Source organism: Microtus pennsylvanicus, chromosome 14 (assembly GCF_037038515.1).
Source record: "Microtus pennsylvanicus isolate mMicPen1 chromosome 14, mMicPen1.hap1, whole genome shotgun sequence".
Classification (NCBI taxonomy): Eukaryota; Metazoa; Chordata; class Mammalia; order Rodentia; family Cricetidae; genus Microtus; species Microtus pennsylvanicus.
The window spans coordinates 38,977,995-39,003,647 of record NC_134592.1 but is presented as its reverse complement, the minus strand read 5'-3'; the positions used below and the strand labels follow the sequence as shown (position 1 = coordinate 39,003,647).

General features: G+C 43.0%; 1 protein-coding gene across 4 annotated transcripts; it reads left to right on the top strand.

Moving 5' to 3' along the window:
• The first annotated feature begins 115 nt into the window (after positions 1-115).
• Positions 116-24,558, top strand: Zbtb1 (zinc finger and BTB domain containing 1). 4 transcript variants are annotated; one of them, XM_075948325.1, is made up of 3 exons: positions 116-253; positions 13,062-14,975; positions 22,579-24,558. In XM_075948325.1, exons 2-3 carry the CDS (start codon positions 13,078-13,080, stop codon positions 22,622-22,624), a joined length of 1,944 nt encoding a protein of 647 aa, XP_075804440.1. In that variant the 5' UTR covers positions 116-253; positions 13,062-13,077; the 3' UTR covers positions 22,625-24,558. The 4 variants fall into 4 exon arrangements, with proteins under 4 accessions (XP_075804440.1, XP_075804437.1, XP_075804438.1 ...); XM_075948323.1 differs by lacking the exon at positions 22,579-24,558 and adding an exon at positions 846-1,065 and having other exon boundaries at positions 123-253; positions 13,062-16,261; XM_075948322.1 differs by lacking the exon at positions 22,579-24,558 and having other exon boundaries at positions 13,062-16,261.
• Positions 24,559-25,653: the final 1,095 nt, after the last annotated feature.

Below are 25,653 nucleotides of genomic sequence, written 5' to 3'. Positions count from 1 at the left end.
CAGACCCGGAGTCGCCGCGTAAGCGGGGCCGGCTCAGTGCGGTGCGGCAGGCGCGGCTGTGCGGCAGCGGAAGTCCTTTGTTGCAGCGCAGTCCCTGGCACAGCCGGAGTGTCTCGGCGCAGCCCAGCCGAGCGCCGCGCGCCGTCAACTGCAGCCCGCGGCCCCTCGCCTCCGCCGGCCCGCCCGCTCACCCCGCGGCCCCGCCGCTCGAAACTCCCGAAAACCTCCGCAGCCGCGCGTCCCGTCGCGCCCGGTGAGTATCTGCCAGTCGTCGGAGCGATTTGCGCAACTTTGACCCGAGCCGGGCCACGGGCCTGGCGTGGAGTGCGTGGCCCGCGGCGGCGGCGACCGGTGCGGGGGAAGCCGGAGCGCGGAGGGCGCGCGGCGAGGATCCGGTGGCGGGGGGCTGCTGAGCCTGCCCGCCTGCTTCGGTGCCGGTGGTCAGTCCGGTGCGCGCGGCCTCCCCGGGTCCGGGACGAATCCCCTCTCCAGACGACTTCCCAAATTACTTCTTTTTCCTTTTATTTTATTTTGGGGTGGGGGAGGGGGAGGTGGAGGCGGGAGGCCGCGCTTGATTGACGGGCCCGGAGCGCGCTTCGCTAACTTCCAGCTGCGGCCGGGCGGTCGGTGGGAGGGGAGCGTCCCGGAGCCGGAGGCCGCAGACTTGGGCGCGCTCCGAGGGAGGAGGCGGCTGGGCCGCGCGGATTCCTGCTTCGCTCTTTCCCACCCCCTCTCGTCAGCACACACGCTTTTTGTTCGGGTCAAAAGTGGTAGGTCTCGGGGGGTTGGGGATTTTTCTGTGGACGAGATTTTTTTTTTTACTTTCACCCCCGACTCCCGAAAAGAAAGTGCTTTTCGCCTCCAGTGGTGGGCGCTTACAAGTAGAAGTTCTGGGAGAGGCGGTGAGCGAGTTGGGTGGCGATCGGGAGTCCTTGCGGCTGGAGCGTGCCGGCGTGGGTCTGAGCTCAGCTGCCGCTCCCCGGCTGCCTCTCCACCTGAGCCTCGCGTCCACGTGATCGGACGGCTTGACAAGACATTTTCCAACTCCGGACGCGTCAGGAGCAGGTTAATGAAAGTCCTTGTTTTCTGGGGCTAGAGTATTTGTATTTGTGTGATCGTGTTCCTGAGTCGAGTCGACTGTCGCTGTGAAGGTACACGTAGATTCTCCACTGGTCAGAATGTAGCTCCGTACAGTACGTATCGCTGCGGCAACATTTTTCCCTTTGACACTGGAATCCACAAAGCGTTCCAAGCATTTCTTTTTTTTTTTTTTTTGAGACACGGTCTGGCCAGGTAAGCCCAGGCTCGCTTGGACGTCTGTCTACCTTAGGAAATCCTAAATTCTGGGTTGAAAGGCATGAGCCACCAAGCCTGGTTTTGTGTTCATAAGACAACTTAGAGTTAACTTCTTGAGCCGAAGTTCGAGGCACCTTGAAGCAGTTTTGGGGAAACGATGTAGTTCTTATGATAACATTAAAGCAACCTTGGTTTGAAAGGGGTATAAAATAGATTCTCTAACTTTGTCACCTCCAATGGATGTGATCTAGATGGAGGTGCAGGATTCTGAAGCCTGAATGGTGGCCGGTCGGTTGCCCAGAACCGTAAACTTCCCTTTTGAATCACTTGCTGTTATCTCCTAAAGTCTCAGCAATACTGAGTGGCATTAGGAGCTACGCGGGGTTCTTCCTCTTAAAGAAATAGATGGAACCAAAGTGGGGAAGAGGTGAAATGTCTTTCCAAAGGTTAATAAGTAGGAATTCCACGGTACAGTGTTGGCTATAGCATCTTACAACCATTTTAACAACAGGATTTCACTATTGACACCAAAATTTTACAGGGTGTGCTTGTGCATGCCTATAATCCCAGCACTTTAGAGGCTGGATTGGGTGTTGGAGGCTAACCTGGACTTGGCCTGGACTTTAAAAAACAAAACAAAACTTGCGACTAGAGAGATGGCTCAATGGTTAATGGCACTTGGTTTTCTTCCGGGGAGCCGAATTTGGCTCCCAGCCCCCTTATCAGGCAGCTCACAACTGCCTGTAACTCCAGTTCCAGGGAACTCCTGTGCACATACCCCTCCCCCACATAAACACATAATTAGAAAAAAACCAAACAAACCAAAGTCTGTTTTCATGATACTAAATTCTTCCAATTTCTAACATCAGGAGCACTCTGTTTTGATCCAGAGCTTGTGGTGGGTACATCATTGTCAGAAAAGAACCCATTTTTAACTAGGGCATAAGCATAGCTTCTTGACCATGTGTGTGTATTTGTGTTCCTTCTCTTTCTGTGTGTGCTCTGTAGAGCAGGCTGGCCTCAGACTCAGAGATCTGCCTGCCTCTGCCTCTTAAGTGCTAGAATTAGTGGCATGCAGCACCATGTTGACTGTTTTTTATTTTGTTTTGATTTTTTTAAAAATATTTATTTATTTATTATGTATACAATATTCTGTCTGTGTATACGCCTGCAGGCCAGAAGAGGCCAGCAGACCCCATTACAGGTGGTTGTGAGCCACCATGTGGTTGCTGGGAATTGAACTCAGGACCTTTGGAAGAGCAGGCAATGCTCTTAACCAATGAGCCATCTCTCCAGCCCTTGATTTTTTTTTTAAATACTTATTTATTTATTATGTACACAATATTCTGTCTGTGTGTATGCCTACAGGCCAGAAGAGGGCACCAGACCCCATTACAGATGGTTGTCAGCCACCATGTGGTTGCTGGGAATTGAACTCAGGACCTTTGGAAGACGAGGCACTGCTCTTAACCACTGAGCCATCTCTCCAGCCCCCCTTGATTTTTTTTTTAAGTTAGACTTTGGTTTTTGGCCCAGGACTGGCCTTAGCTTTCTATCCTCCGGCTCCAGCCTCTCACTGGTGTTGGGATAACAGGCCTGTGACTTTGTTTTGTTTTCTGAAACAGGGTCTCATCTTGTAGCACTGACTGGCCTGGAACTCGGAGAGGTGTACCCACCTCTGCCTCCACCGCGCTAGGATTAAAGGTTTGTGCTGCCAAGCCTGCTCACGACCTTGTGTTTTGTGGTAGCTGCAGCTTTGTGCCTTCTGCTTCCTCACTCTCCATGTTTGTCAGTTTCTGGTACAATGAGGCCCCTTTCAAAGTGTCCAGTGTTCTTGCAACACCATTTTTTAATTTTTAACATTCAGGAAAAAGTATTGCTGCCCTTTGTGTGGGGGGGGAGAGGGTAGTGTTCCTCTCTAGCCAGGACAGACTATATCTTTGCCTAAAGCGAGGGGTAGGGGGATGGGACATTTATGATAGAAATGCTAAGTAATATTTTTAGACTGCAGTCTTTTGTCTTGGGAGGACCTGTGAAACATCTGCTCCAGGGTTCACTTTGGTCTCTGTCGTATTTTTGATGCTTCCTTGTGATAGTGTCTCTGTTAATAAAATAGTGGAAATGCTTTACTGTTCTTTCATATGTTCTTCTGTGAGCATAATTAGCTTATTTCTATCCATTGTTCCTTAAAGTAGGAAGGAATGCTCTTCCTTCCTTTTTTTTTTTAAAATTAATTTATTTTTTGAGCTGGAGTTTCTCTTTTTTTTTTTTTTTTGTGTAGCCCTGGCTGTCCTGGGAACTCAGGTCTGTAGACCAGGTTGGGAGATTCACCTGCCTCTGCCTCCTGAGTGCTGGGTGGAATCCTGTTTCAATGATAGAAATGCATGTTCTTTAAAAAATTCAACCTGTACTAAAGTACACAAAATACAAAACAGGGAAGCTGCTGTGACTCCCACTCCCCAGAGATAATCACTGAACAGTCCGTTCCTTGCTTTAATAATATGAAGGCAGCATCTGCGCAATTGCTGCTGCCTGTGCCTTGCTCTGGCCTGTTCCTGTTCATAGGCTCCTGTTCTCTTTTCAGAGCTCAGATTGGTGAAAATTGACAGGGAGCAGGAAAGGAGGGAGGGTTTATTGCATTGAGCTGATGTCAAATTCTATAATTTAGTAACGTGTAAGTTTTTATGTTTAATAGGGCTGCTGTTTTAGTTTACCTTGGTGGGCTTCCTCTCATCCTTTGCAAGTGTTGCGATCAATCTATTATCTGGTTGATATATGCAGGCTAAACTCATTAAAACAAACCCTTCATTTGTAGAGAGCTTCCTACCTTACCATTGGGAATAAGTGGGTATACTTGACTCTAAAACCACTGCTGAGATATCCCTGTGTCTTTTTGTGATGGTGCGGCTTCCTCTTGATCAGCCTCCAAAGCTGCAGACAAACATGATAGGAAGGAAATCAGAAGGAAGGGGACATTAATGACTGCGTTGTTTTAGGTTACGACCTGGGAAGGACTAACTGTGTTTGGGGGGGGGGGGCACTGCAGGGGAGCACGGCAAGGACTCTGGCCTAAATTTTACTCTCATTTGGCATTTCATATATTTAAGGTGCGTGTCTAAGTATAAAAGTTACTTAACCTGGTGTATTCAAGAAAGATGAGCTGTGAAGTTGGTTTTCTAATAAAGCCCGAAAACAACACATGCAAATTTAATGCACACAAATTTAATTAAGGGTGTTGAGGACACGCTTTTTTGGAACACTATTATGTGAATATAAATTGTTCTCAATCATGCTTCAAGGCTGGAGGTATAACTTAGTGGTAGAGTGCTTGTCTATCCTGTTTGAGGCCCTAAGTTCAACCTTCAGCACTGTAAAATATAATGAGTATTAAAAGTTAAGGGATAGCAGAGTGAGGGTGCATGACTTTAATCCCAACACTCAGAAGGCAGAGGCAAGTGGACTTCCCATAGGTTCAAGGCCAGCCAAGGATACTTAGCGAGACCCCCCCCAAAAAAAAACCCCACAAAATATTAAATAATAAATTTCTGTGTGAGATTCATGTTGTCTGTTTAAGAGCTAACTGAAGAGCGCCTTCCCACTTGAAATTGCCAGCAGTGGGGGTGGGATGGGTGGTCAGCAGATGGAAAAGGCGATAGGGAGGGGTGCATTCTGCCTGCCTGCCTGCCAGATAAGACAGTGCAAGAACCACGGGAGCTTTTACAGTAATGGAAAGTGTGACAGTGGGAGGCTTAGAGTGTCCCAGAGGGGCTCCTCACCGACTTAATAGTCATACCCAGGAAGTGTCTGGATTACAGAGACCGAAACACTGCATTTTGAATCAGGAGTTAGAGTTTCAGCCCCCTCTTTTGTTTACAGGATGAGTAGTTAACTGCCACACCTGTTTCTTCATTCATAAAAGTAAGGGTAGTTTAGAACCTATCTCATGGTGTTGTGAAAATCAGTTGACAAAGAATGTAAGTTGTCAACAAGGATTTAAAAGTTTCAGTGACAGCCAAAGCGAAAACTGATAAGCAGAATAAGACTTGCCCACTTCAACATTTATTCCTTGAAAACCTCGTTAAATATACAGCCACATAGCCGGGCGATGGTGGCGCACGCCTTTAATCCCAGCACTCGGGAGGCAGAGGCAGGCGGATCTCTGTGAGTTCGAGACCAGCCTGGTCTACAGAGTTAGTTCCAGGTCAGGCTCCAAAGCCACAGAGAAACCCTGTCTCGAAAAACCAAGAAAAAAAAAAAAAAAGAAAAGAAATATACAGCCACATGTCAAGTAACTACTAAAAGCTAGAGGTTGTAGTCAAGACTGACGTGACACCTTGTTCTCAAGGACCATACAGCCTGACACAGCCTCCGGTTTAGATGCTCTATCATTTGACTCTGATGTTGGGCTTTTGGAGCATGGAAAAGAGGTCCCTCTTCATCATGGCTCAACCAGGGTTCCCTAGAAATGTACTGTGAAGTAAAAGCTTTCACTCAAGGGCTTGGGGTTGAGGAAATCTTAAGAGATTTTAAGGTTTAAAAATGGAATTGTGCTTAGAATAGATACTTTTTATTGTTTTATTTCATTTATCTAAATTAGATAAAAATTTGGAATTTTGTTGGTGTGGTGATACATACCTTTAATTCCAACACTTAGGAGGCAGAAGCAGACTGATCTCTGAGGCCAGCCTGATCTACATAGTGAGACCCTGTCTCAAAAAAAAAAAATTGGCGTTTTCACTATTTTGGTTAGAAGTAAGCAGAAAGCACAGGAGCTGCAGAACTGGAAGCAGTACACTTTGTTAGACTTCCAGGACTGCTGGAAGAAGGAAAGTGACTGATGACTGGGAAGAGCTGCCTGGCAGGATACTCAGCAGCACTTACTGGACACTTCAGTTCTAAGATAAAGGATAGGCCAGCGGCCTGTGTCAGTTGCTCAAAATTACAGCAGACAACACTTGGGAATAAGTAGAGTCCTATGCCACAAACCCTAACAATACAGACATCTGTGCTAAGGGGACCAACTTTGGGGTGGCTGCTTTCAGGTCAGAGGCACCTACAGTGCCCTCTGGTGTTCAGGAAATGGCTATGCTGCCTCTAGGATAGGGGGTTAAAAATGGAGGTATAAAATACTTTTCCTCTTGTACTGGAGAGAAAAAGAGTATTCAAAACTCTATTTTTGCCTTTAGTGTGGACGAATTTCTTTTCTGGGATCCAGTTGAACCACAGAAATGGTTCATTCGTGTTGCTTGATGTCACATTTATTATCCATTATCCTGCCGAGAAGCCAGAGAAGGCAATTTGGTTGCCTACTATCATAGTACATAGGACCTCAAAGAATTCAATTATGTAGCTTGTTTTACCGAGTTTTTGTCTAGTTTCACAACCTGTGGGATTAAAATGGTGGACAGCAGATCAGCATACCTTTTAGAAGTGACCGCTGTTGGCTTGAGTAGGCAGCAGAAACACCAGCCAACCAATAAGCCACAGTCTCCAGCAAGAGTGGAAATGTGAGGGTGTCTGGTGTGTAAGTGCAGACAGTTCCTGCATGTCACCAATGCTTAGTGATGAGCAGGAGGAATCAGGGGAGCTGTTAGGAATAGGAAGAGCCTAGGCCAGGAGGCTGGAGACCCAGGTTTAACCCTGACAGCCACTGAAACTGTGACTGAGCATATGGCTTAACCCCCCTGAGAGCCTCAGTTTGCCTTCTCATCTGCAGAACAGTAAGTTGAACTTGATTTTGCGTGAAGTTTTGTAAATGGTGTTCAGTGTGATGACATTAACATTGTCATTCCTAGTTTCTGCAGGAACCCTTTGTTGAGGGTGATTGACCTGCTCTGATGGTTGAGGAGTAGGATACAGGGGGCGGAAAGGCTTCCTGGGAGCTACCAAGCGGGTAGAACTGGTACCCATATCTAGCAGTGCCTGTTTCCCGAACTTTTTTCCCCTCCCCTTTCACTTAACAAACGTGCTAAGTGCCAGCCATGTGGGAAGACTGCTGGGCACAGGAACACTAAGGCCTTTAAGCCTGTCCCTGTCCCTGAGAGCTCAGTATAGTGGTCATTACTGTACCGTACTGCTCCTTAGATCAGTGAATACTAATGACACAAGCATTGTTAAGATTGATATGGGGCACGTGATGGCTCTAACAGACTTTTGGGTGTGAGCATGAGACTGAGCCACCATTTATAGCATTGTTTCTATGGGAATGTGTGTTTCAGATTCCAAATAACTTAAAAATAAGTTTTGGAACATTATCCCATTATAAATTCAGAACTTCCTGTACTAAGTACTGAATTTAATAGCTAGCCAAAATGCCTGGTTTAAATACTGAATAGTGTTTTGGCATTTTCTCTTATGTGCCTCAAAGTAAAACCTTTTATCTTTAGTAATCTCTACAACTGGTTATACCCACGAGTTTTATTTATTTATTTATCTAGGGTTTTCAAGACAGGGTTTATCTGTGTAGCTTTGGAGCCTGTCCTGGTAGACCTTTTGAGCCTTACTCTGTAGACCAGGCTGGCCTCGAACTCTCAGAGATCCAGCTGCCCCTGCCTCCCGAGTTCTGGGATTAAAGGTGTGCTTCACCACCACCCGGCTTCCACAAGTTTTAAACAGAGAACCTCAAAATTTTTGTTCCTTTTAGAAATTGGACTGTGTGTGTGTCTATCTGTCTGCCTGTCTGTCTCTGTCCCTATGTACCCCTGGCAGTGTGGAACTGCTGGGATTGAAGGTGTGTGCCACCGCTGTTTTACGTACATATTTACAGATGCTTACATCATCAGGTAAAAACTATTATTTACCATTTAAGAAACTTAGCCATGGAATGAATTACTGCTGAAATCTTACTGTGTGAGAAGTGTCCTGACGATGGCTTCTCCAAGGCTGGGGGTGTAGCTCGTTGCTTGCTTACCTAGCACGCGGGAGGCCCTGGGTTCCGGCCCAAGCACTTAGCAAACCAGGTCTGGTGCTGCACACCTGTAATTGTAGAATTTGGGAGGTGGAAGGAGGAGGGTCAGAAGTTCAAGGTCATCCTCCTCTACTACTACAAATCAAGTTTGAGGCCAGGCTTGGCTAGTAAGAGCCTGTATTTAAATTTAAAAAAAAAAAAGCTACATAGTATGTAGGGACCATACCAGTAAAGACAGATAAAACCACATTACAGCCTACAGCCATCATTCAGATGAGGCTTGTCACCTATACGATAGCACCTAAATTCAAGGACCCGCACCCAGTCCTTAGTTGATGGTCTTTGCAGAAGCCCACACTGGATAGTACCAAGGAAATTTTAATACCATCTGAGGTACATAGGAGTCCCTGTCAGTAGTCCCAGTGCCTGGTTTGCACAGTTTACTGTATCCTGATCTAATGTTTAATCGTCAGAGATGTTGCTTTTTTGTGAAATAAGACTTTTGGGCTTAGATCTACTGAATTGCTTAATAAAGTTGATGTGTTTCGTGACCGTTTTTGACTTTTAAAATTAGCTGGTAAACGCTTTCAAAGTAATTTTTGTTGTGTTGTAGGATGTATTGGATTCCTGCCCCCTCATTGCTGGAGTACTTTCCTGGGTGTCAGACCTTGGAATGCAAGTTGAGGGTTTTACTTCTGTTGAGTGATAGCTAGCTGGTAACAAACGAGAACCGGAGCAGGTGAAATGTAAGGACTCCATTTATGTAAATAAACGTCTTGACAAGCTACATAATGTAAAGCTCACTAAATTTTGGTGACATTTTGGTTTGCTTTGAGACCATGTCTCACTCTGGCCATGACTGGTCTGGAATTCACAGATCTCCCAGTGCTGGAATTAAAGCCACACCCATGAACATTTCTTTTCTATCTGTTTATTATTTTGTGTACGAGTGTTTTCCCTCATAGAGGTTGTGTGCCTAGTGCCTGCTGAGGTCTGAAAAAGGCCTCAGATACCCTGGGACTAGAGTTATAGACAGGCAAGTTGTGAGCCACTGTGTGAATGCTAGGAATTGAACCCAGGTCTTCTGTAAGCAACAAGTGCTCATCCATTGAGTCTTCTCTACCCCCTCCCCGCCCCATCCCAACATTTTTCTTTTAAGTATAAATTAAAAAATTGAAAGCAAACCTTTGGAATTTGAGTGAAATTGTTAATTGTTTAATAAAAGTAAATGCTTTATACCATTTTTTGGCAGGGAGTAGGGATTAGAGACAGCGGTTTCTCTGTGTAGCCCTGGCTATCTTGGAACTATAGATGAGGCTGACCTGAAATTCAGGGCTCCTTTCTCTGCCTCCCAAGTGCTTGGCTTGAAGGAATGTGCCACCACACCCAGCTGCTTTATATGAGTGTAATGCAAAACTTGAAAGAGATCAGCTAAAAGTCTTCCAAGAATTTAGATCCTCCCAGCCCCCACTCTCTGGGTAAAATCAGTTTTACAAGTAGATAATAAAGTTGTATAATAAATAATAACATTGCTGGAACTATAATTGTAGGTCTGCCTGGAAATTGTAGGGGTAGCACTGAAAACTCCCTTAGCCCTTGTTCAGCATCTCACAGTAGGATGGGAAGACGTGAGGATGCGACACACAGATGCAGTGGGGTTTACGTCCGGCAGCACCGGCTGCCTTCCATGGAGCAGACACTTCCTGACTGCACGCTGAGAGAAGTCGCTAATCTTGGGAAGAGAACACCTTCAAGTGATGGTCTTTGGGATACCGGTGCCCTTGCTGGTCTCAGTCACTGTATACAATGACTGATTTATTGAATGAAAAAGCGTGCATCAAAGTGCTTTAGAGGCTGTACCAATGGGTGTAGTGTTTGTTTTCGTTAATGCACAATATGAGTTTTAACTAATTGAAGTACATATATAGTTGACTTTAGTTAGTGGCCAAATCATTGTTTTTCATTTTGGATAAGAACGGGTCTTAGAATTTTTTGACTCTGTCATTTGGCTCTTACTTGGAAGGAAACGTTATCTAGTTAGATTTACCTCCTCCTGGTGTTCAAATAAACACCGCCAGCCCAACCGTTAGAACCATAGCCAGTATTGTTTCCGTTAATGATTACAAGGCAAACCCCACGTTTTTCACATTAACCGTGTGAGTCCCTGTGTTTGTAGTTGTTATTCCCGCCTTGATACTGGGCGAATGGTGGTAAACAGGCTGCAAATGGGAGAGCAGGACTGGGCTCCAGCGCTGTCTGCCCTGCCTCCTCGCTCAGTCTCATCTCCTCTGTGTGTGGGCATCACTAGGTTCCTCTCAGGTGTTTTCAGTTTCAACAACTGCTAATACTAGAAGGTCTTTTCTAGAGCTATTGGTCCTCTTTGCTTCTTTCTCTTTTTTTAAAAAAAATATATATTTATTCGTTAGGTATACAATGTTCTGCCTGCAGGCCAGAAAAGGGCACCAGATCTCATTACAGACGGTTGTGAGCCACCACGTGGTTGCTGGGAATTGAACTCAGGTGCTCTGAAAAAGAGCAGCCAGTGCTCTTACCCTCTGGGCCATCTCTCCAGCCCTTTCTCTTTATTTTTCATTAAAAGTTACTGTGAAGGCCGGGCGGTGGTGGCGCACGCCTTTAATCCCAGCACTTGGGAGGCAGAGGCAGGCGGATCTCTGTGAGTTCGAGACCAGCCTGGTCTACAAGAGCTAGTTCCAGGATAGGCTCCAAAACCACAGAGAAACCCTGTCTCGAAAAACCAAAAAAAAAAAAAAAAAAAAGTTACTGTGAATCATACAGTGGGAAGACCAGTGACCTCAAAATCTCACCCTACTTAAAATGGGCTTGGGTCAGTGTTTTTCTATACTTTTTAACCCTTTGCATTCAGTTGTGTTATTGTGTAGATTTGTTTTATATAATTCTAGTGTTAGCAGTTCTGTTTCTGCCCCTTCATTTGCTGCCTTCATTCATCAATATACTTTTTATTTTTTTCAAGGCAGGGTTTCTCTATCTTTGAAGTCTATCCTGGAACTAGCTCTGTAGACCAGGCTGGCCTCAAACTCAAAGAGATAGATCCTCCTGTCTCAGCCTCCTGAGTGCTGGGGCTAAAGGTGTGCACCACCACCATCCAGCTTTTTTATTTCCTCTTTCTTTTTTTTTTTTTTTTGGTTTTTCGAGACAGGGTTTCTCTGTGGTTTTGGAGCCTGTCCTGGAACTAGCTCTTGTAGACCAGGCTGGTCTCGAACTCACAGAGATCTGCCTGCCTCCGCCTCCCAAGTGCTGGGATTAAAGGTGTGCGCCACCACCGCCCGGCTATTTCCTGTTTTTTGAGACAGGGTCTAACTGTATGTCCTGGCTGGCCAGGAACTCACAGAGATCTACTTGGCCTCTGCCTCCCAAGTGCTAGGATTAAAGACTTAGGCCACCAAACCCAGCAGATTTTTTTAATAGAATTTTTGATTTATTTTTAAAAGATTTAGTTTATGTGTATTCATCTTTTGCTTGTGTGTATGTTTGTGCACCAAATATGTACAGTGCCCATGGAGACCTGAAAAGAGCATTGGATCCCCTGGAACTGGAGATACAAATGGTTGTGAAGTTGCCATGTAGGAACTGGGAATCGAACATGGATCCTCTGGAGGGATGCTTTTAAACACTAAGCCATTCTCCAGCCCTAATAAATTTTTTTCTGTGGAAAATTTCAAGCAAATAAAAAAATGAAACACTTAAAGCCCTGCTTTGATAAGGGTTCACATGTGTGATCCTGTATTCAGGAGACTGAAGTAGGCGTCTGAGTCTGAGGTTCTCATAATTATATGGTAGAACTCTTGTCCCCAAAACCTTAGGTAGAGAGCAAGAGAGATGGCCCAGCAGTTAAACACTTAGTGCTCTTGCAGATGACCCTGCTTGGGTTCCCAGCATTTATTCATAGGTACTTTAATCTACCTTTAACTCCAGTTCCAAGGAATTGAATGCCCTCCTTGACCTCCACAGGCTCCGGCAAGTATGTGGTACATATAAAATAACTTTTAAAACCCCAAAGTAAATTTGAGAAAAGAATACTTGTTTTTAGCACACTTTAAAGATAGGCAACAGTTCCTTAATATCAAATCATTGAAGAGGCTTTTAATGCTCTACACTCAAATTATTAACTTTTAAGTTGTTTATTTACTTTTACTTTTGTTGTTCGTGTGTTCTGTTGTTTAAGATGTCTGTTCCCTTTCAAATTTAGTATGTGTTTTTCCCCTAGCATGAAGACAGTTTTTTGTGTGTATATGTTCATTTGTATATAGGGGCGTGTGTGTGTGTGTGTGTGTGTGTGTGTGTGTGTGTGTGTGTGTGCGTGTGCGCATATGGAGGCCAGAGGTCAACCTCAGGCATTGTTCCTCGGGTGTTGTCTACCTTATTTTTGAGACCGGGTCTCTCGTTGACTTGGAATTTCATAAGTAGGCTGGCTGGCTGGCCCACCAGCAAGTCTATTGGGTGCAGAGATGCAGCGGTACCTAGCTTTTTGAAGATGGGGTTTCAGGGGTCCTCATGCATCGTTTCTTGTTTGTTTGGATACAAGGTCTCACTATGTGGCCTTGGCTGGCATGGAACTTACTGTGTAGACCAGATTGGTCTGGAATTTGTAGAGATCTGCTTGCTTCTGCCTCATTTTTAACTTTAAAAATGTTAAGCTTTTTGCTCTTGGTGCCTGTTGTTCAATATGAGAAAATTGAATAGTTAGCTAATTTTTTTTGTCTTCAAATTTAAAAAATAATTTAGGCTTATTACTGGCTTTTGCTTCATTAGCATAGAAAACCATGCCTTGATTGAAAGCACCTGCCTGATGTCTGGCTGTCGTTTTTGTTTTACGTAGGTCTGATTACTAGAAGATGGCGAAGGCCAGCCACAGCAGCTATGTCCTTCAGCAGCTCAACAACCAGAGAGAGTGGGGTTTCCTCTGTGACTGCTGCATTGCGATCGACGACATTTACTTCCAGGCACACAAAGCGGTCTTGGCTGCCTGCAGCTCCTATTTTAGAATGTTCTTCATGAACCATCAGCACAGTACTGCACAGCTGAATCTCAGCAACATGAAAATAAGCGCTGAGTGTTTTGATCTCATTTTGCAGTTCATGTATTTAGGAAAGATTATGACTGCTCCTTCCAGTTTCGAGCAGTTCAAGGTGGCAATGAACTACCTACAGCTGTACAACGTTCCTGACTGCTTAGAAGACATACAGGACGCAGACTGTTCTAGTTCAAAGTGTTCGTCTTCCGCTTCAAGCAAACAGAACAGCAAGATGATCTTTGGGGTGAGGATGTACGAAGACACGGGGGCGAGGAATGGCACCGAAGCCAGCAGGTGGTGTGCAGAGCCCAGCTCAACGGTGAACACACCACATAACAGAGAGCCCGACGAAGAATCTTTACAGTTAGCCAGTTTTCCTGAGCCAATATTTGATGTGTGTAAAAAAAGCTCTGTGTCCAAGTTATCTACTCCAAAAGAACGTGTGTCACGACGCTTTGGGCGGAGTTTTACCTGTGATAGTTGTGGGTTTGGCTTCAGCTGTGAGAAGTTACTGGACGAGCATGTGCTGACCTGCACTAACAGACATTCATACCAAAGCACGGCGAGAGCTTACCACCGAATAGTAGATATTAGAGATGGCAAAGATAGTAACATCAAAGCGGAACTTGGTGAAAAGGAGTCTTCCAAAACATTTTCCGCACAGACAGACAAATACAGAGAAGACGCCAGCCAGGCGCCCGATGATTCAGCTTCGACCACTGCAGGCAGAAAAGGCACAGTGGAGTCTGGAATGGTGGCTGGTGAAGACAAAAGTAGAGCCACCGAGACGAAAAGAATTGTTATCAAGATGGAGCCGGAAGATATCCCTACAGATGAGATGAAAGACTTCAACATCATTAAAGTTGCTGACAAAGACTGCAATGAATCCACGGACAATGATGAGTTAGAAGATGAACCCGAAGAGCCGTTTTATCGATACTATGTTGAGGAAGATGTCGGCATTAAAAAGAGTGGAAGGAAAACCCTAAAGCCTCGGATGTCTGTAAGTGTGGATGAAAGAAGTGGTTTAGAAGGTATGAGACCCCCCACCAATAGCAGTCCAGGGCAAGAGGATGCTGACAATGCCTCTTGTGAGTTGTGTGGGCTCCCAATAACCGAGGAGGACCTGTCATCTCATTACTTAGCCAAACACATCGAAAACATCTGTGCATGTGGTAAATGTGGACAAATACTTGTCAAGGGCAGACAGCTTCAGGAGCATGCTCAGAGATGTGGAGAACCTCAGGATCTGACGATGAACGGGCTGGGAAATGCCGACGAGAAGATGGACATGGACGAGAATCCTGATGAGCAGTCTGAGATAAGAGACATGTTTGAAATGCTAGATGATTTCAGGGACAATCATTACCAAATAAACAGTATCCAGAAAAAGCAGCTATTTAAACACTCTGCTTGTCCTTTTCGGTGTCCCAATTGTGGCCAGCGTTTCGAAACTGAAAACTTAGTGGTCGAGCATATGTCTAGCTGCCTAGACCAGGATATGTTTAAGAGCGCCATCATGGAAGAAAATGAAAGAGATCACAGACGAAAACATTTTTGTAATCTGTGTGGAAAAGGATTTTATCAGCGCTGTCATTTGAGAGAACACTATACTGTTCATACTAAGGAAAAGCAGTTTGTGTGTCAGACATGTGGAAAGCAGTTTTTAAGAGAGCGGCAGTTGCGTCTGCACAATGACATGCACAAAGGCATGGCCAGGTATGTCTGTTCCATTTGTGATCAAGGAAACTTCCGAAAACATGACCATGTACGGCATATGATTTCCCACTTATCTGCTGGCGAGACTATATGCCAGGTCTGCTTTCAGATATTCCCAAATAATGAGCAACTGGAGCAGCATATGGATGTTCATCTCTATACGTGTGGAATATGTGGAGCAAAGTTTAATTTGAGGAAGGATATGAGATCACATTATAATGCCAAGCATTTGAAAAGAACCTGAGGGGCTTCCTACTGTATGAATGTTTAGCTGATAGGCAGGACACCAAAGCGAAAGGAGATGAGCTATTTAGACACTGATTTTACAAGAAGTGTTGGGGAAACTTTTCATGGCCCTTTTACTTTAACATTTTTGTTTAGGACCTTAAGTATATTTTAGGCATTAAATGTTATCATTTTTGATGTTTCTAAGAGCATTCTTTGTTCGTAGTTTTCTTAACTACCATTAAAGTTACTTTTCAATGTAGACTGTAAGTGGCTATTATCCCTTCAATGACTATTAAACTAGTATTTTTTTTTTAACCAATAAGGTAATGATTTCACTATTTCTATGTACTTTGATTTTAAGGTTATCCTATGAAATTTTAAACCCTAGATCATTGACCATTCCTACTTAAATTTTTAAAAAAATTATTTAAAAACTATCCTATTCATTTTTAGCTTCTTTTTTGGCTTTGCTTTTTGGGGTTTTTTATTTTTGCCTTTTTGTCTTTTTGTCAGTTGTATAGTGGGGTGTCTACTGTTCATTCTCCCTTATCAATGAAATCCATATTCTTAAATTGACAAGCTTAGGCAAGTGAGGTGCACTGAATCTAACCTTAAAGGTGGACATGGGCTCAATCCTGGCCTAAGATTGATGGACCTAAGGAAATTCCTATAAATGAACATTTCCTATAATTGATAAAATATTATCATTTAATAATCACATTTAAAACTTATATTAAGTGTAAATCCCAATGACTTTTCCTCACTTGAGAAATTAGTGGGGATAAGCCATTTCATTTTGTGATACTGAATTTAACTATGATAGTTAATTAAAAAGACATCTTGTATTCATTAAAATATTTTAATTTAAAAATATTCTGATTTCTAAAGTGTGTTAGTTTATCAATTATTTTGTTTTTAAATAAGACTTTAATAGCTCTTTAGGAATATGACATTTAAGGAAAAATTATTTTTCATTTTTAAAATTACTTTGGAACTGAGATTGAAAAAGCTGCCATGTATATTGATAAATCTAATAAAATAAAGAAATCAACTATAAATCTGGTTGTTCTATAAAAGTAGAATGCACAAAGGTGTGTCGTGTTTTACACTAAGATTTGGAGGAAGCGTGTTGTGGCAAATTGCAGTTTATCGCTATGCTTTCTATATCATCTTCTGTAAAAGATACAAGATTGAGGACTCTTAACTAATCACAGCATCTAACTGGAAGCAGTCTACTGTCAGGTGACGCAGTCATACTGTCGGTTGCTGACAGGGTCTAGAACCATCAGTTACACATGAGCTAAAACACTGGCGAAGCAGCCCACCAATAAACACATCTGGAGACTAGAGTGCCTTTTAACGTGAGTTACTTGAAACACCCTTCTTAGATTAAAAGGGATTAAAAGTATGGCTCTGATTTGTGGATAGTAGTTTAAAAGGATTGTTCTTCTTGCTCTCGATATTTTTAAGGCACACAAATCATATTTTTACATGCTATTTGCATAAAAGCACAAGTTGCCAAGAGAACTGAGAGACTTGTTGGCTAGGACAGGGTTAGCTGAAAGTACTCGAGCACGCACAAATCGATGGCGTGTGGTGAAGTATTAGGACAGGAGGGTACGCAAGCCAAGCCGGTTGAAACCTGATCTTGGTAAGAGAGACACAAAAACATAAGGAGATCGTGGGAATTAGTTAATGGGAAAAGCTGAAAGGTCACTCATTTTAAAATCTCTTAGATCTAATAGTTTAACAAGTACTTAAAACTGACAAGAAAATAGATGTGTACCTGGATTACCGGGAAACACCTGACAAGTGTTCTCACAAAGCCAGACATTAAAGAGCCAGTGTAAAGGAAGGGAAGACAAAGTCAAGTTATACAGTGGGGGGGGGGGCTTCATTTGGGGGGTCACTTTTCCCTGTCAGAATTCCTGTTGCAAGGGCTCTCCCACTTTTTAAATATCTCTTTTTGAGGAGGGGACCCCTCTTATGAGGGAGAGGGGTTTCAGTTAGTATTTAGTGTATGCTAACAACTAATAAATTAGGAAGCAAATGTATCCTAACTTTACCCAGTTGTGACAGTTGGAAAAGCCATGTTTGATGGTGTTTTCTATTTCATGCTGTATAGTATGCGTGTTTTTGGGGAATTAAGCTACAGGTTATCACAGGTTTCTCCAAGTAGAGTGTACAGTTCGTTTTCTTTAACAAGACAGGGTTCAGGTAAAAGCTACTGAGCTTGGGCTGAGAGATGACTCAGAGGTTCAGAGTACTGGCTGCTCTTCCAGACACCCCAAGTTAGTTCATTTCCCAGCAACCACATGGTGGCTCACAACCATCTATAATGAGATCTGATGCTTTCTTCTGGCGGGCATGCAAGCATGCAGATAGAACACTGTATACATAATAATAATTTAAAAAAAGAAAATAAAAAGTTACTTAGCTTGTAAAATTAAGGGGGATGGAAAACATCCAGCACTTCCTCTGCCTTCGACCCCTCTCTCTTTCCCTGGGCTGTGAGGACAATGACAAGGCCTTTAATCACACATTTAGGATCCGTGTTTTTGAGACCTGGAAAGGAAAAGAGAGACCAGAGAAGAATAGCATCTTTTCCCTCTTTTAATGGCACTTTTTATTTGAAGTCCCATTTCTGGAATTTTTTAAACAATAGTCTAATTAGATTTTTTACCCCCTCTGGCCCTCCAAATCAAACCCAGAGCCCTGATGTACCAGGGCAGCCATTCTGCCTCTGAGCTATGTGTGAAGTTTCCCTTTTGGAAACAGAAAAAAAAAATCTGGGAGAAATAATCCATTTCTACCAAGGTTGACATTACAACGTGGATCTATGATTTCTTAAAGACTGGGCCTCAGAACTTAATAAAGTAGAACCAAGGCAACAAAAGACCAGGACTCAACTGGTTTTCATCCCTCCCCGTCCATGTTGCAGTTCACTGCCTAACCCAGGCTTGCCTCAGGAACACGCTGCTCCTCTGCCGTTAGCCTCCCAGGTTCAGGAGTTATAGATGGGAGCTGCAGCGCTCAGCTTCTCGCGGTCTTTCAGGTTCTTCGTTTTCTGAGTCAGGGGCTTGCTCTGTACAGCAAGAGGCCGAATGGAAAGTTCCATCCTTCTAGTGCTCCTTGGGAGTGTTGGGATTGCTCCATCATACCACCATACCCAGCTAATTGCCCATATTTTTGAAGTGAAAGTTTTTCAGAGAAATGATTCACATGGGTATCGTGGAATATAGCAAATGCTTAATTAATATAAAGTAATGAACAATTCGACTCTAAGCAAAACATTTATTTATTTATTTTGGTTTTTCGAGACAGGGTTTCTCTGTGGTTTTGGAGCCTGTCCTGGAACTAGCTCTGTAGACCAGGCTGGTCTCGAACTCACAGAGATCCGCCTGCCTCTGCCTCCCGAGTGCTAGGATTAAAGGCGTGCGCCACCATCGCCCGGCTAAGCAAAACATTTTAAAAGAATTTAAGCTACCGGGTGGTGGTGGCAGGCACCTTTACTCCCAGCACTCAGGAGACAGAGGCAGGCCGATCTCTGAGTTTGTTGCCAGTCTGGTTTACAAAGTGAGTTCCAGGACAGCCTGGGCTACACAGAGAAACTCTGTCTTGAAAAACAAAAAGAAAAAAAGGGAGGGGGGGGATAATTAAACTGAGTGCCTGAAATCCCAGCATGCAAGAGGCTAGGCTAGTTTCAAGGCTACCACTTGAGTTCAGAGCTGCACTGGTGTTCACATAGTAAGACCCTGTCTCAGAAAAATGAAAGATACTATTGCGGACAGCACGACAATAGGATTGAAAGTCCATGTTTCAACTTGAAGCAAAAATATGAACGCGATGTAAAATTGAGTGAAAACCGATATATGGAGTTTGGAGGAGGAGAAGGTGTAGGATTCAGGTCTTGATTAGGCTAATCCAACTGTAGCTGAAATACCCCGTGGGATCGTGGTTATAAGCATGGCCAGGATGTGCCCCTAAGAGCCAGGTGGAGGTGGTTGGTGGTAACTTCTCACTGGTTAAGCGATATCCCTTTATATCACTAATAAAGTTATGTATTTACTAGATCTCTGAAAAAAATCTTCTTAAAAGCCAGTGTAATAGCTGTAATATTGAAGAGTAAAACTGCCCTTTTTAACAAAAAGAGATAACACCAATGCTAAAAGAAAAAGACCCAAATATGTATATGCAGCTGAAAAGTTTAAAATTTGACATTCCTAATCTGAACTGACTTTATCATTAAGAACTGGATATGATAGCACATACTTGAAAATCAGCATTTGGGAGGTTGAACCAGGAGCACCAAGAGTTCGAGGCCAGTCTGGACTACGTGATACCATGTCACAGGTTGTTTAAAAGAAAGAAAAGAGCTGCCCCACCCCATTGATGTGTTTCGATCATTTCCTCAGCTTTGTTCACCGTCCTCTTTTTTTCTGTATAAGTCCTTCCCAATGACAAAATGCCAGTTTTCTACCACTAACTAGGATTGCAGGGGAGCATATTCTCAGAGAGTCCTGTCCTCAGTGCTCAGTAGCTCAGCTCAGGGAACTAGGTCTGATAGACATGGGCACTAAGAAACTAGCACAAGTGATGCCATCCTTCATAGGAGGAATTTGAAGCTGAACATTGCCCAAAGTCAGGCTCCCGATAATTGGAGCATCCATTTCTTCAGCATGCTATATTCAGATGTTTTGCACACATAATTTTAATTGATTCTCATTCCCTTTGTGGTAAGTATACTAATTTTCCAGATGGGGGGAGGGGGCCAATGTCCAAAAACTATCTTTCCTAAGCCACACAAACTATATTCGACCTGGAATTTGAACTTAATCTTTGGCGTAGGCTACGCTCTTGTTCTTAATCATGAAGACTCATGTTCCGTCTACAAAGAAGTGCCTTTTCAGCATAGCACACACGATAAAGATCGTGTGAGGCTGTGCTCCTTGGTCATCTCATCTGTGATGCCTGGTAAGGTGGCTGGTTAGTGGGTACTTAAGAACAATCTGAGGTGAGGTGACGACGAAAGCAGAAAGCAAATGAATGTTCCATTGGAATGTTGTAGACATGAAATGCTGAGGAATGTTTTGGTTTGCTTCATTTAAATTCAAAACATTTCGTGGAATAGTTAGTTATCCGAGAAAGTTAGCTTGAATTCACATTGCAGCAGGTCTCTGGTGGTGGGCTTCCCTTCCTCCCCCTGTGCCTGCCCTGTGTGTCTTAGTTTCCACCAGCCTGTTTCCTTGTATTGGTATGGAACTGGTGAGTTGAAGTCAGACTCCTTGAACAAATCTTCCCAAGGGGAAAAAAAAACATAACAATAACCAGTTTCTTTTTTGCTCTAATAGATGTGGGTAAGAAACTCACTATTTCCCTCCCCCACTGGGATAGTGTGGTTGCTTTATCAAAGGACTGCTTAAAAACAAAAGGCGGTTATTCTAAAGATGTGTAACTCCATTTATGAGAGTATCTGTAGATGTCTGGGAAGCTCCTCAAAGGTGGTCTTACAAGAGAAATGAACGATGACCCCAGGAGGTCGCAGCTTCACAACCACCTCAGTCCAGCAGCACTCAAGACAATGCTTTCAGGAGAGCAGTACGATCCTGACCTTTGCAGCTGTTACTCAATGTCTATACAACAGTCTATGCTAAAGCTGCCACTTTAATAATTTAGCTACCATACGTCAATGAGATGGAGAATGTTCCATGACTGGTCATTCAAATGGCCCGCTCCGCACTGCTCCCTGTCAGTCTCTAGGACACATGATGGATATAGTCTCAAAAACAGATGTAATTTAGCTTTTTAGGAAAAGGCCAAAAGAGAAGGATTTTAATATTTATGTCTGTCAGTGACAATTGGTAAATAGAAACTAACCAGATGACAGAAACAACTTGTAAACCCATGCTAACTTTGAACCAATTGATTACTAACATATGCCCTTACGGACATACATAATTGAAGTTAGCGTTGAGTTTAAATCTTGAGCTTCCTTATGGCAAGAGAACCAAATCATTGAGGCAGATTAGTAGTGAGAGATTTTCTTTGTATCAAAGTCCACAGATCAATGGAGGGCAGAAGGTCATTAACACTGAAAGATGATGAAAATTACAATTCGATACTTGGTTTTATTCTAATGTGTCAATGTGCTAATCACTGAGCTAAGTACAAAAATCACAGGAAAGGCTAGTACCTGAGGAAGCTGACAAAAGACATTGCAGAGCCAAGAATATTAATAATTTCATGCAAGAAAATTTCCATTGAAAAAACCTGGTTATGGTAGCATGTACCTTTAATCCCAGCACTTGGGAGGCAGAGACAGGCAGACCCCTGAGTTCAAGGACAGCCTGGTCTACTGAACAAGTTCCAGGACAACCAGGGCTGCAAAAATAAACCCTGTCTCAAAAAACTAAACAAACAAAAAAGAAAATTGCATAGTAGTCTGTAATGACCTATTTCAGAAAGGACTGGAGTTAAACATACAACCTTTAAGCTGTACTTAACATTGCTGTTATTCCGCTTAAACCAATATTATACCTGTGTATTCGCTCTGTCGAGTGAATAGGCAGAGCTAGGGCTTTGTTCTGCTCTGAAGATGGGGCCTCAGGGAGCCTAGCCTATTCTTGAACAGGGTGATCCCCCTGCCTCCACCTCCCAGTTTCATCTCACAAGCACGGGTCAACACACAGCTACATTGCTGTTTCTGATGGAACAGATCTAAGCACCCAGATTATGAAGATCACCTTTTCCTTCAGATGCTTCAGATATGTCCTCTAATGTGAGAAAAATATCTTAAGGGGCTAATTAAAAAAAAAAGATATTAGTATTAGGGCAAAACATTCCTACAAAAATATCACCTTGCCCAATATCGGGGGGCAGGTTAGGAGAGTTACAAACCCAGGACTATTCCCGGCCATGTTTGTACTTGGTTTTCATTTGCAAAATATACACCCAATATTTGTGGGAAGTCGTGCTGGAGTGATGGCGAGGATTAAAACCACGAACTGTCGAATTCATCACATCATTTCAGTCATATTCATCATTAGAAAAACACTGCAATACTATCTCATTTGAAGGGCAGCCCCTCTTGCCCTGCTCCCCTCATCTGACACTCATTTCGTCGTTACACACACACACACACAGAGCCATGCTTACGTAGACCATACAGAAACAAAGCTAAAAGGTGCCCTGCATTTGAAGACTACACTTTAAGTAAGTTCAAGCTCTAAGGGCTATTCTCTTGTTCCTACTCTGTTCCCTCCGCAGCGTGCCAGGGCCAAAGAGAAAATATTCTGACCTTAGCATGATGTTGTCTTGTAGAGCGGTTGCCTTGTGATGTTTTTTTTCTTGAGTTTTGTCTTTTTCTGTGTGGCAGTGGTGACATAGGGCCTTCTAAGCCTCTGGAGAAGTGGCAGATGTGACTGTGGAGAGGACATGGGGAAGAATCATTCTTCAGCAGATAAGCTTTAAGTGCAGACCCAGGAAAGCAGAGCTGACGTGGCGCCATCTTTTCTGTCTTCCTGACAAACGCCATCAGCCCCCAAGTTCCAGTTACAAAGATCCAAGGAAACTCAGTAAAGATCACTTTGGGATCACGTCGTAACAAAGCTGATTCGCAGTGACTCTCCTAGTACTTACGGGAAATCTGCTAAAGAAACGTGACTGTAAAAGTCATGACATCAGTACTGAAGCCACGGTTCCCTTCTAGAATAAAGGGCTTGCTAGGCCTCTGTAAATGCACTATACAGGGAAATAATTACATATTCCCATAAACACATTCTAAACTCATAACGATCAGAATTATAGTTTATATATTATGAAATGTAGTTAAGCAATTTAAAAGGATATTAAAAATATCTGTTAGAGTGTAAGTAATAAGAAATGGGTACAGAAAAGAAAATCCAGGACCAGTTCTTTAACAAGATGATGCGGCATTATGGAAATGTAATACTGTCTTCCTTCCTCGCTGTGTGCCAGTCACACGCCTGCTTATGAATATCAGTCAGGCTTCCTTCTAAAAGTCTCCTGAACAGAGGAGCGCTATTCCGTAGTAGTAGATTTCCACAAACCATACACTGTTTTCTTCTTCAGAACTTAGCAATACGGTCCCATAACGTAGAATAAATTTTTGTTAATCTCAGAATTTATGTATAGTGTTTGCTCAGCCTCAAATTTCAAAAGAAAACTAAGTACTAAATGAAATGATAATACGTCATGAAAAGCCTTTCCTCAGGTGAGATTTAGTGAGAGTTGAGTCCAGCTATGACTACAAACGCTTTGCTACACATACTCCTTAACCACATGAATCTTATGACCATATTATTTCCCTATTGTGAATATACTTCTTTTTACCAACTATGTGACTAATTCCTTATTGCTTCTTTGTGTGTGTACGTGTGATTTAAAATGTTCTGATGCTTACTTTGTTTTTATGCAAAATTCTTCAAGTATGTTAATAAAGTTACACAAAGGAATCTGTCCTAAGGAATGAAAGCTGTGGGCGGTGCACACTTTAATCCCAGCACTTAGGAGGCAGAGGCAGGCGGATCTCTGTCAGTTCATGGCCATCCTAGTATACGTAATGATCTCCATTATATAGCTAGCCAGGGCTATATAATGAGACCTCATCTAAAAATAAATTTATTTAAAAAATGTAACTTAGAGGTAGTAATAACTTAAATCTCATTCTGGAAACTGGCTGAAAAATTAGAAAGAGTCCACCCTAAAGGATAATGGGGATTGAGGAGAAAAGAGCAAAGAGGAGAACTTGGCCAGAGTTCAGATTTGGAGCAGGCATGGTGATGTATGCCTGCAATCCTAGCGCTTGGGTGGGGAAGTAGGAGGATCAAGAAAAGTTCAGTACCAGCCTTGGCTAGAGTGAATTCAAAGCCAGCCTGGGCGACATGAGACCCTGTCTCAAACAAACAGACAAAAATATTCCAAATATATGACTGTTGCAAGACAAAAAGTCTAGACCAGTGTTAGAGATGAAACACCACCAGGATTGATCTCTCTGGGGTGCATAAGCATACAGACCACAGGCATCTTAAAATACATAGAAAATAGAGGGAAAAAATACCAGTAACTAAAGGAACCTGATCAAGATAGAAAAGATTCAAACAATTTTTGACTGTTTATTGCACTAGATTTACCAAAGAAAATGGCTTGACTTTGACTGTACTAAATGCAAGTGTAACAAAATATAATAACTGTAAGCGGCATAAGTGCATATTATAATGTGAGTAATTTCTGTACATTATTTTAAGTGGAATTTTTTGGATTACGTACAGTATTTTTGTTACGTTTTGAAATCCATTGCTTTTACCTAATAAAATTTCCTCCTCTACATTCAGAAGTGAAGCTGTCTGTACAGTACTTTCCTTTGTATTGCATTGCTTTGCAAGCTGATTCTTTCAGAATACCTAGTTGGCTAAGTCATCAACTCCTCGCATCCTCTAGGGTCACAATAATGTCACCAAAAGTGGTCATGGGTGGCCCGAAAATTTTGCTGCTGAATCCTGTTTCTTGTTATTTGCTTTTATACAGATGAATGACTGGAAAATACAAGGCAAACATGAAAACAAATGAATTGGGTTTATTCCTGACACAAAATAGTTACTTTTAAAAAATCTGATAAGAGAATTAACTTTATCAGAGCCTTCTTCACTCAAAAGCAAACATGATTTACTATTCAAAAAAAAAAAAGACTTATATAGTAAAATTCACTTTTCTTATTTCCAGGTAGGGAATTTTTTTGTGTGTTGACGATAATAGAATGTTTGGTCTGCCTGTCTCCTTGACAGGGCAGCCTCATTAGCCACGGTGTCTCAAACTGTTCCCCAAGGAACATGATTCTGGTTAGCACTCAAGGCAGACAGCTTGCAGCTCCCGGCCATCTCTTGGAAAACATCTCTTCCAGGGCCAGGTATTTAGCTGGTCATGGGTAACATGGCAGTCTCCCTGAGCATCCTACTGTATAACTTCAGTTTAGTTGAACTTGAGACTAAGCTTTGTTTTGCTGCTTTTTGAGACAGGGTCTCTCTCTGTAGCCCACGCTGCCTGTAACTGGTGATGATCTTCCTGCCTTCAGAGTTCTGGAATTACAGGCTTAAACACCATACCAAATAAGACAGATTTTTTTTTTCTTAAAGGTTTATTTATTTATTATATATAGTGTTCTTCCTGCATGTATGCCCTCAAGCCAGAAGAGGGCACCAGATCTTATTACAGAGGGTTGTGAGCCACCATGTGGTTGCTGGGAATTGAACTCAGGACCTTTGGAAGAACAGCTAGTGCTCATAAGTACTGAGCCATCCCTCCAGCCCCACAAGACAGATTTTTAAGACTCAAAGAAAATAAGTGGTAATTTTCCCTGTCGTAGGGACAGGGAATTGGAGAATTCCTTTAAGACCAGGCACTTCAGGGCTGATGAGGAGCTCACCAGGTGAAG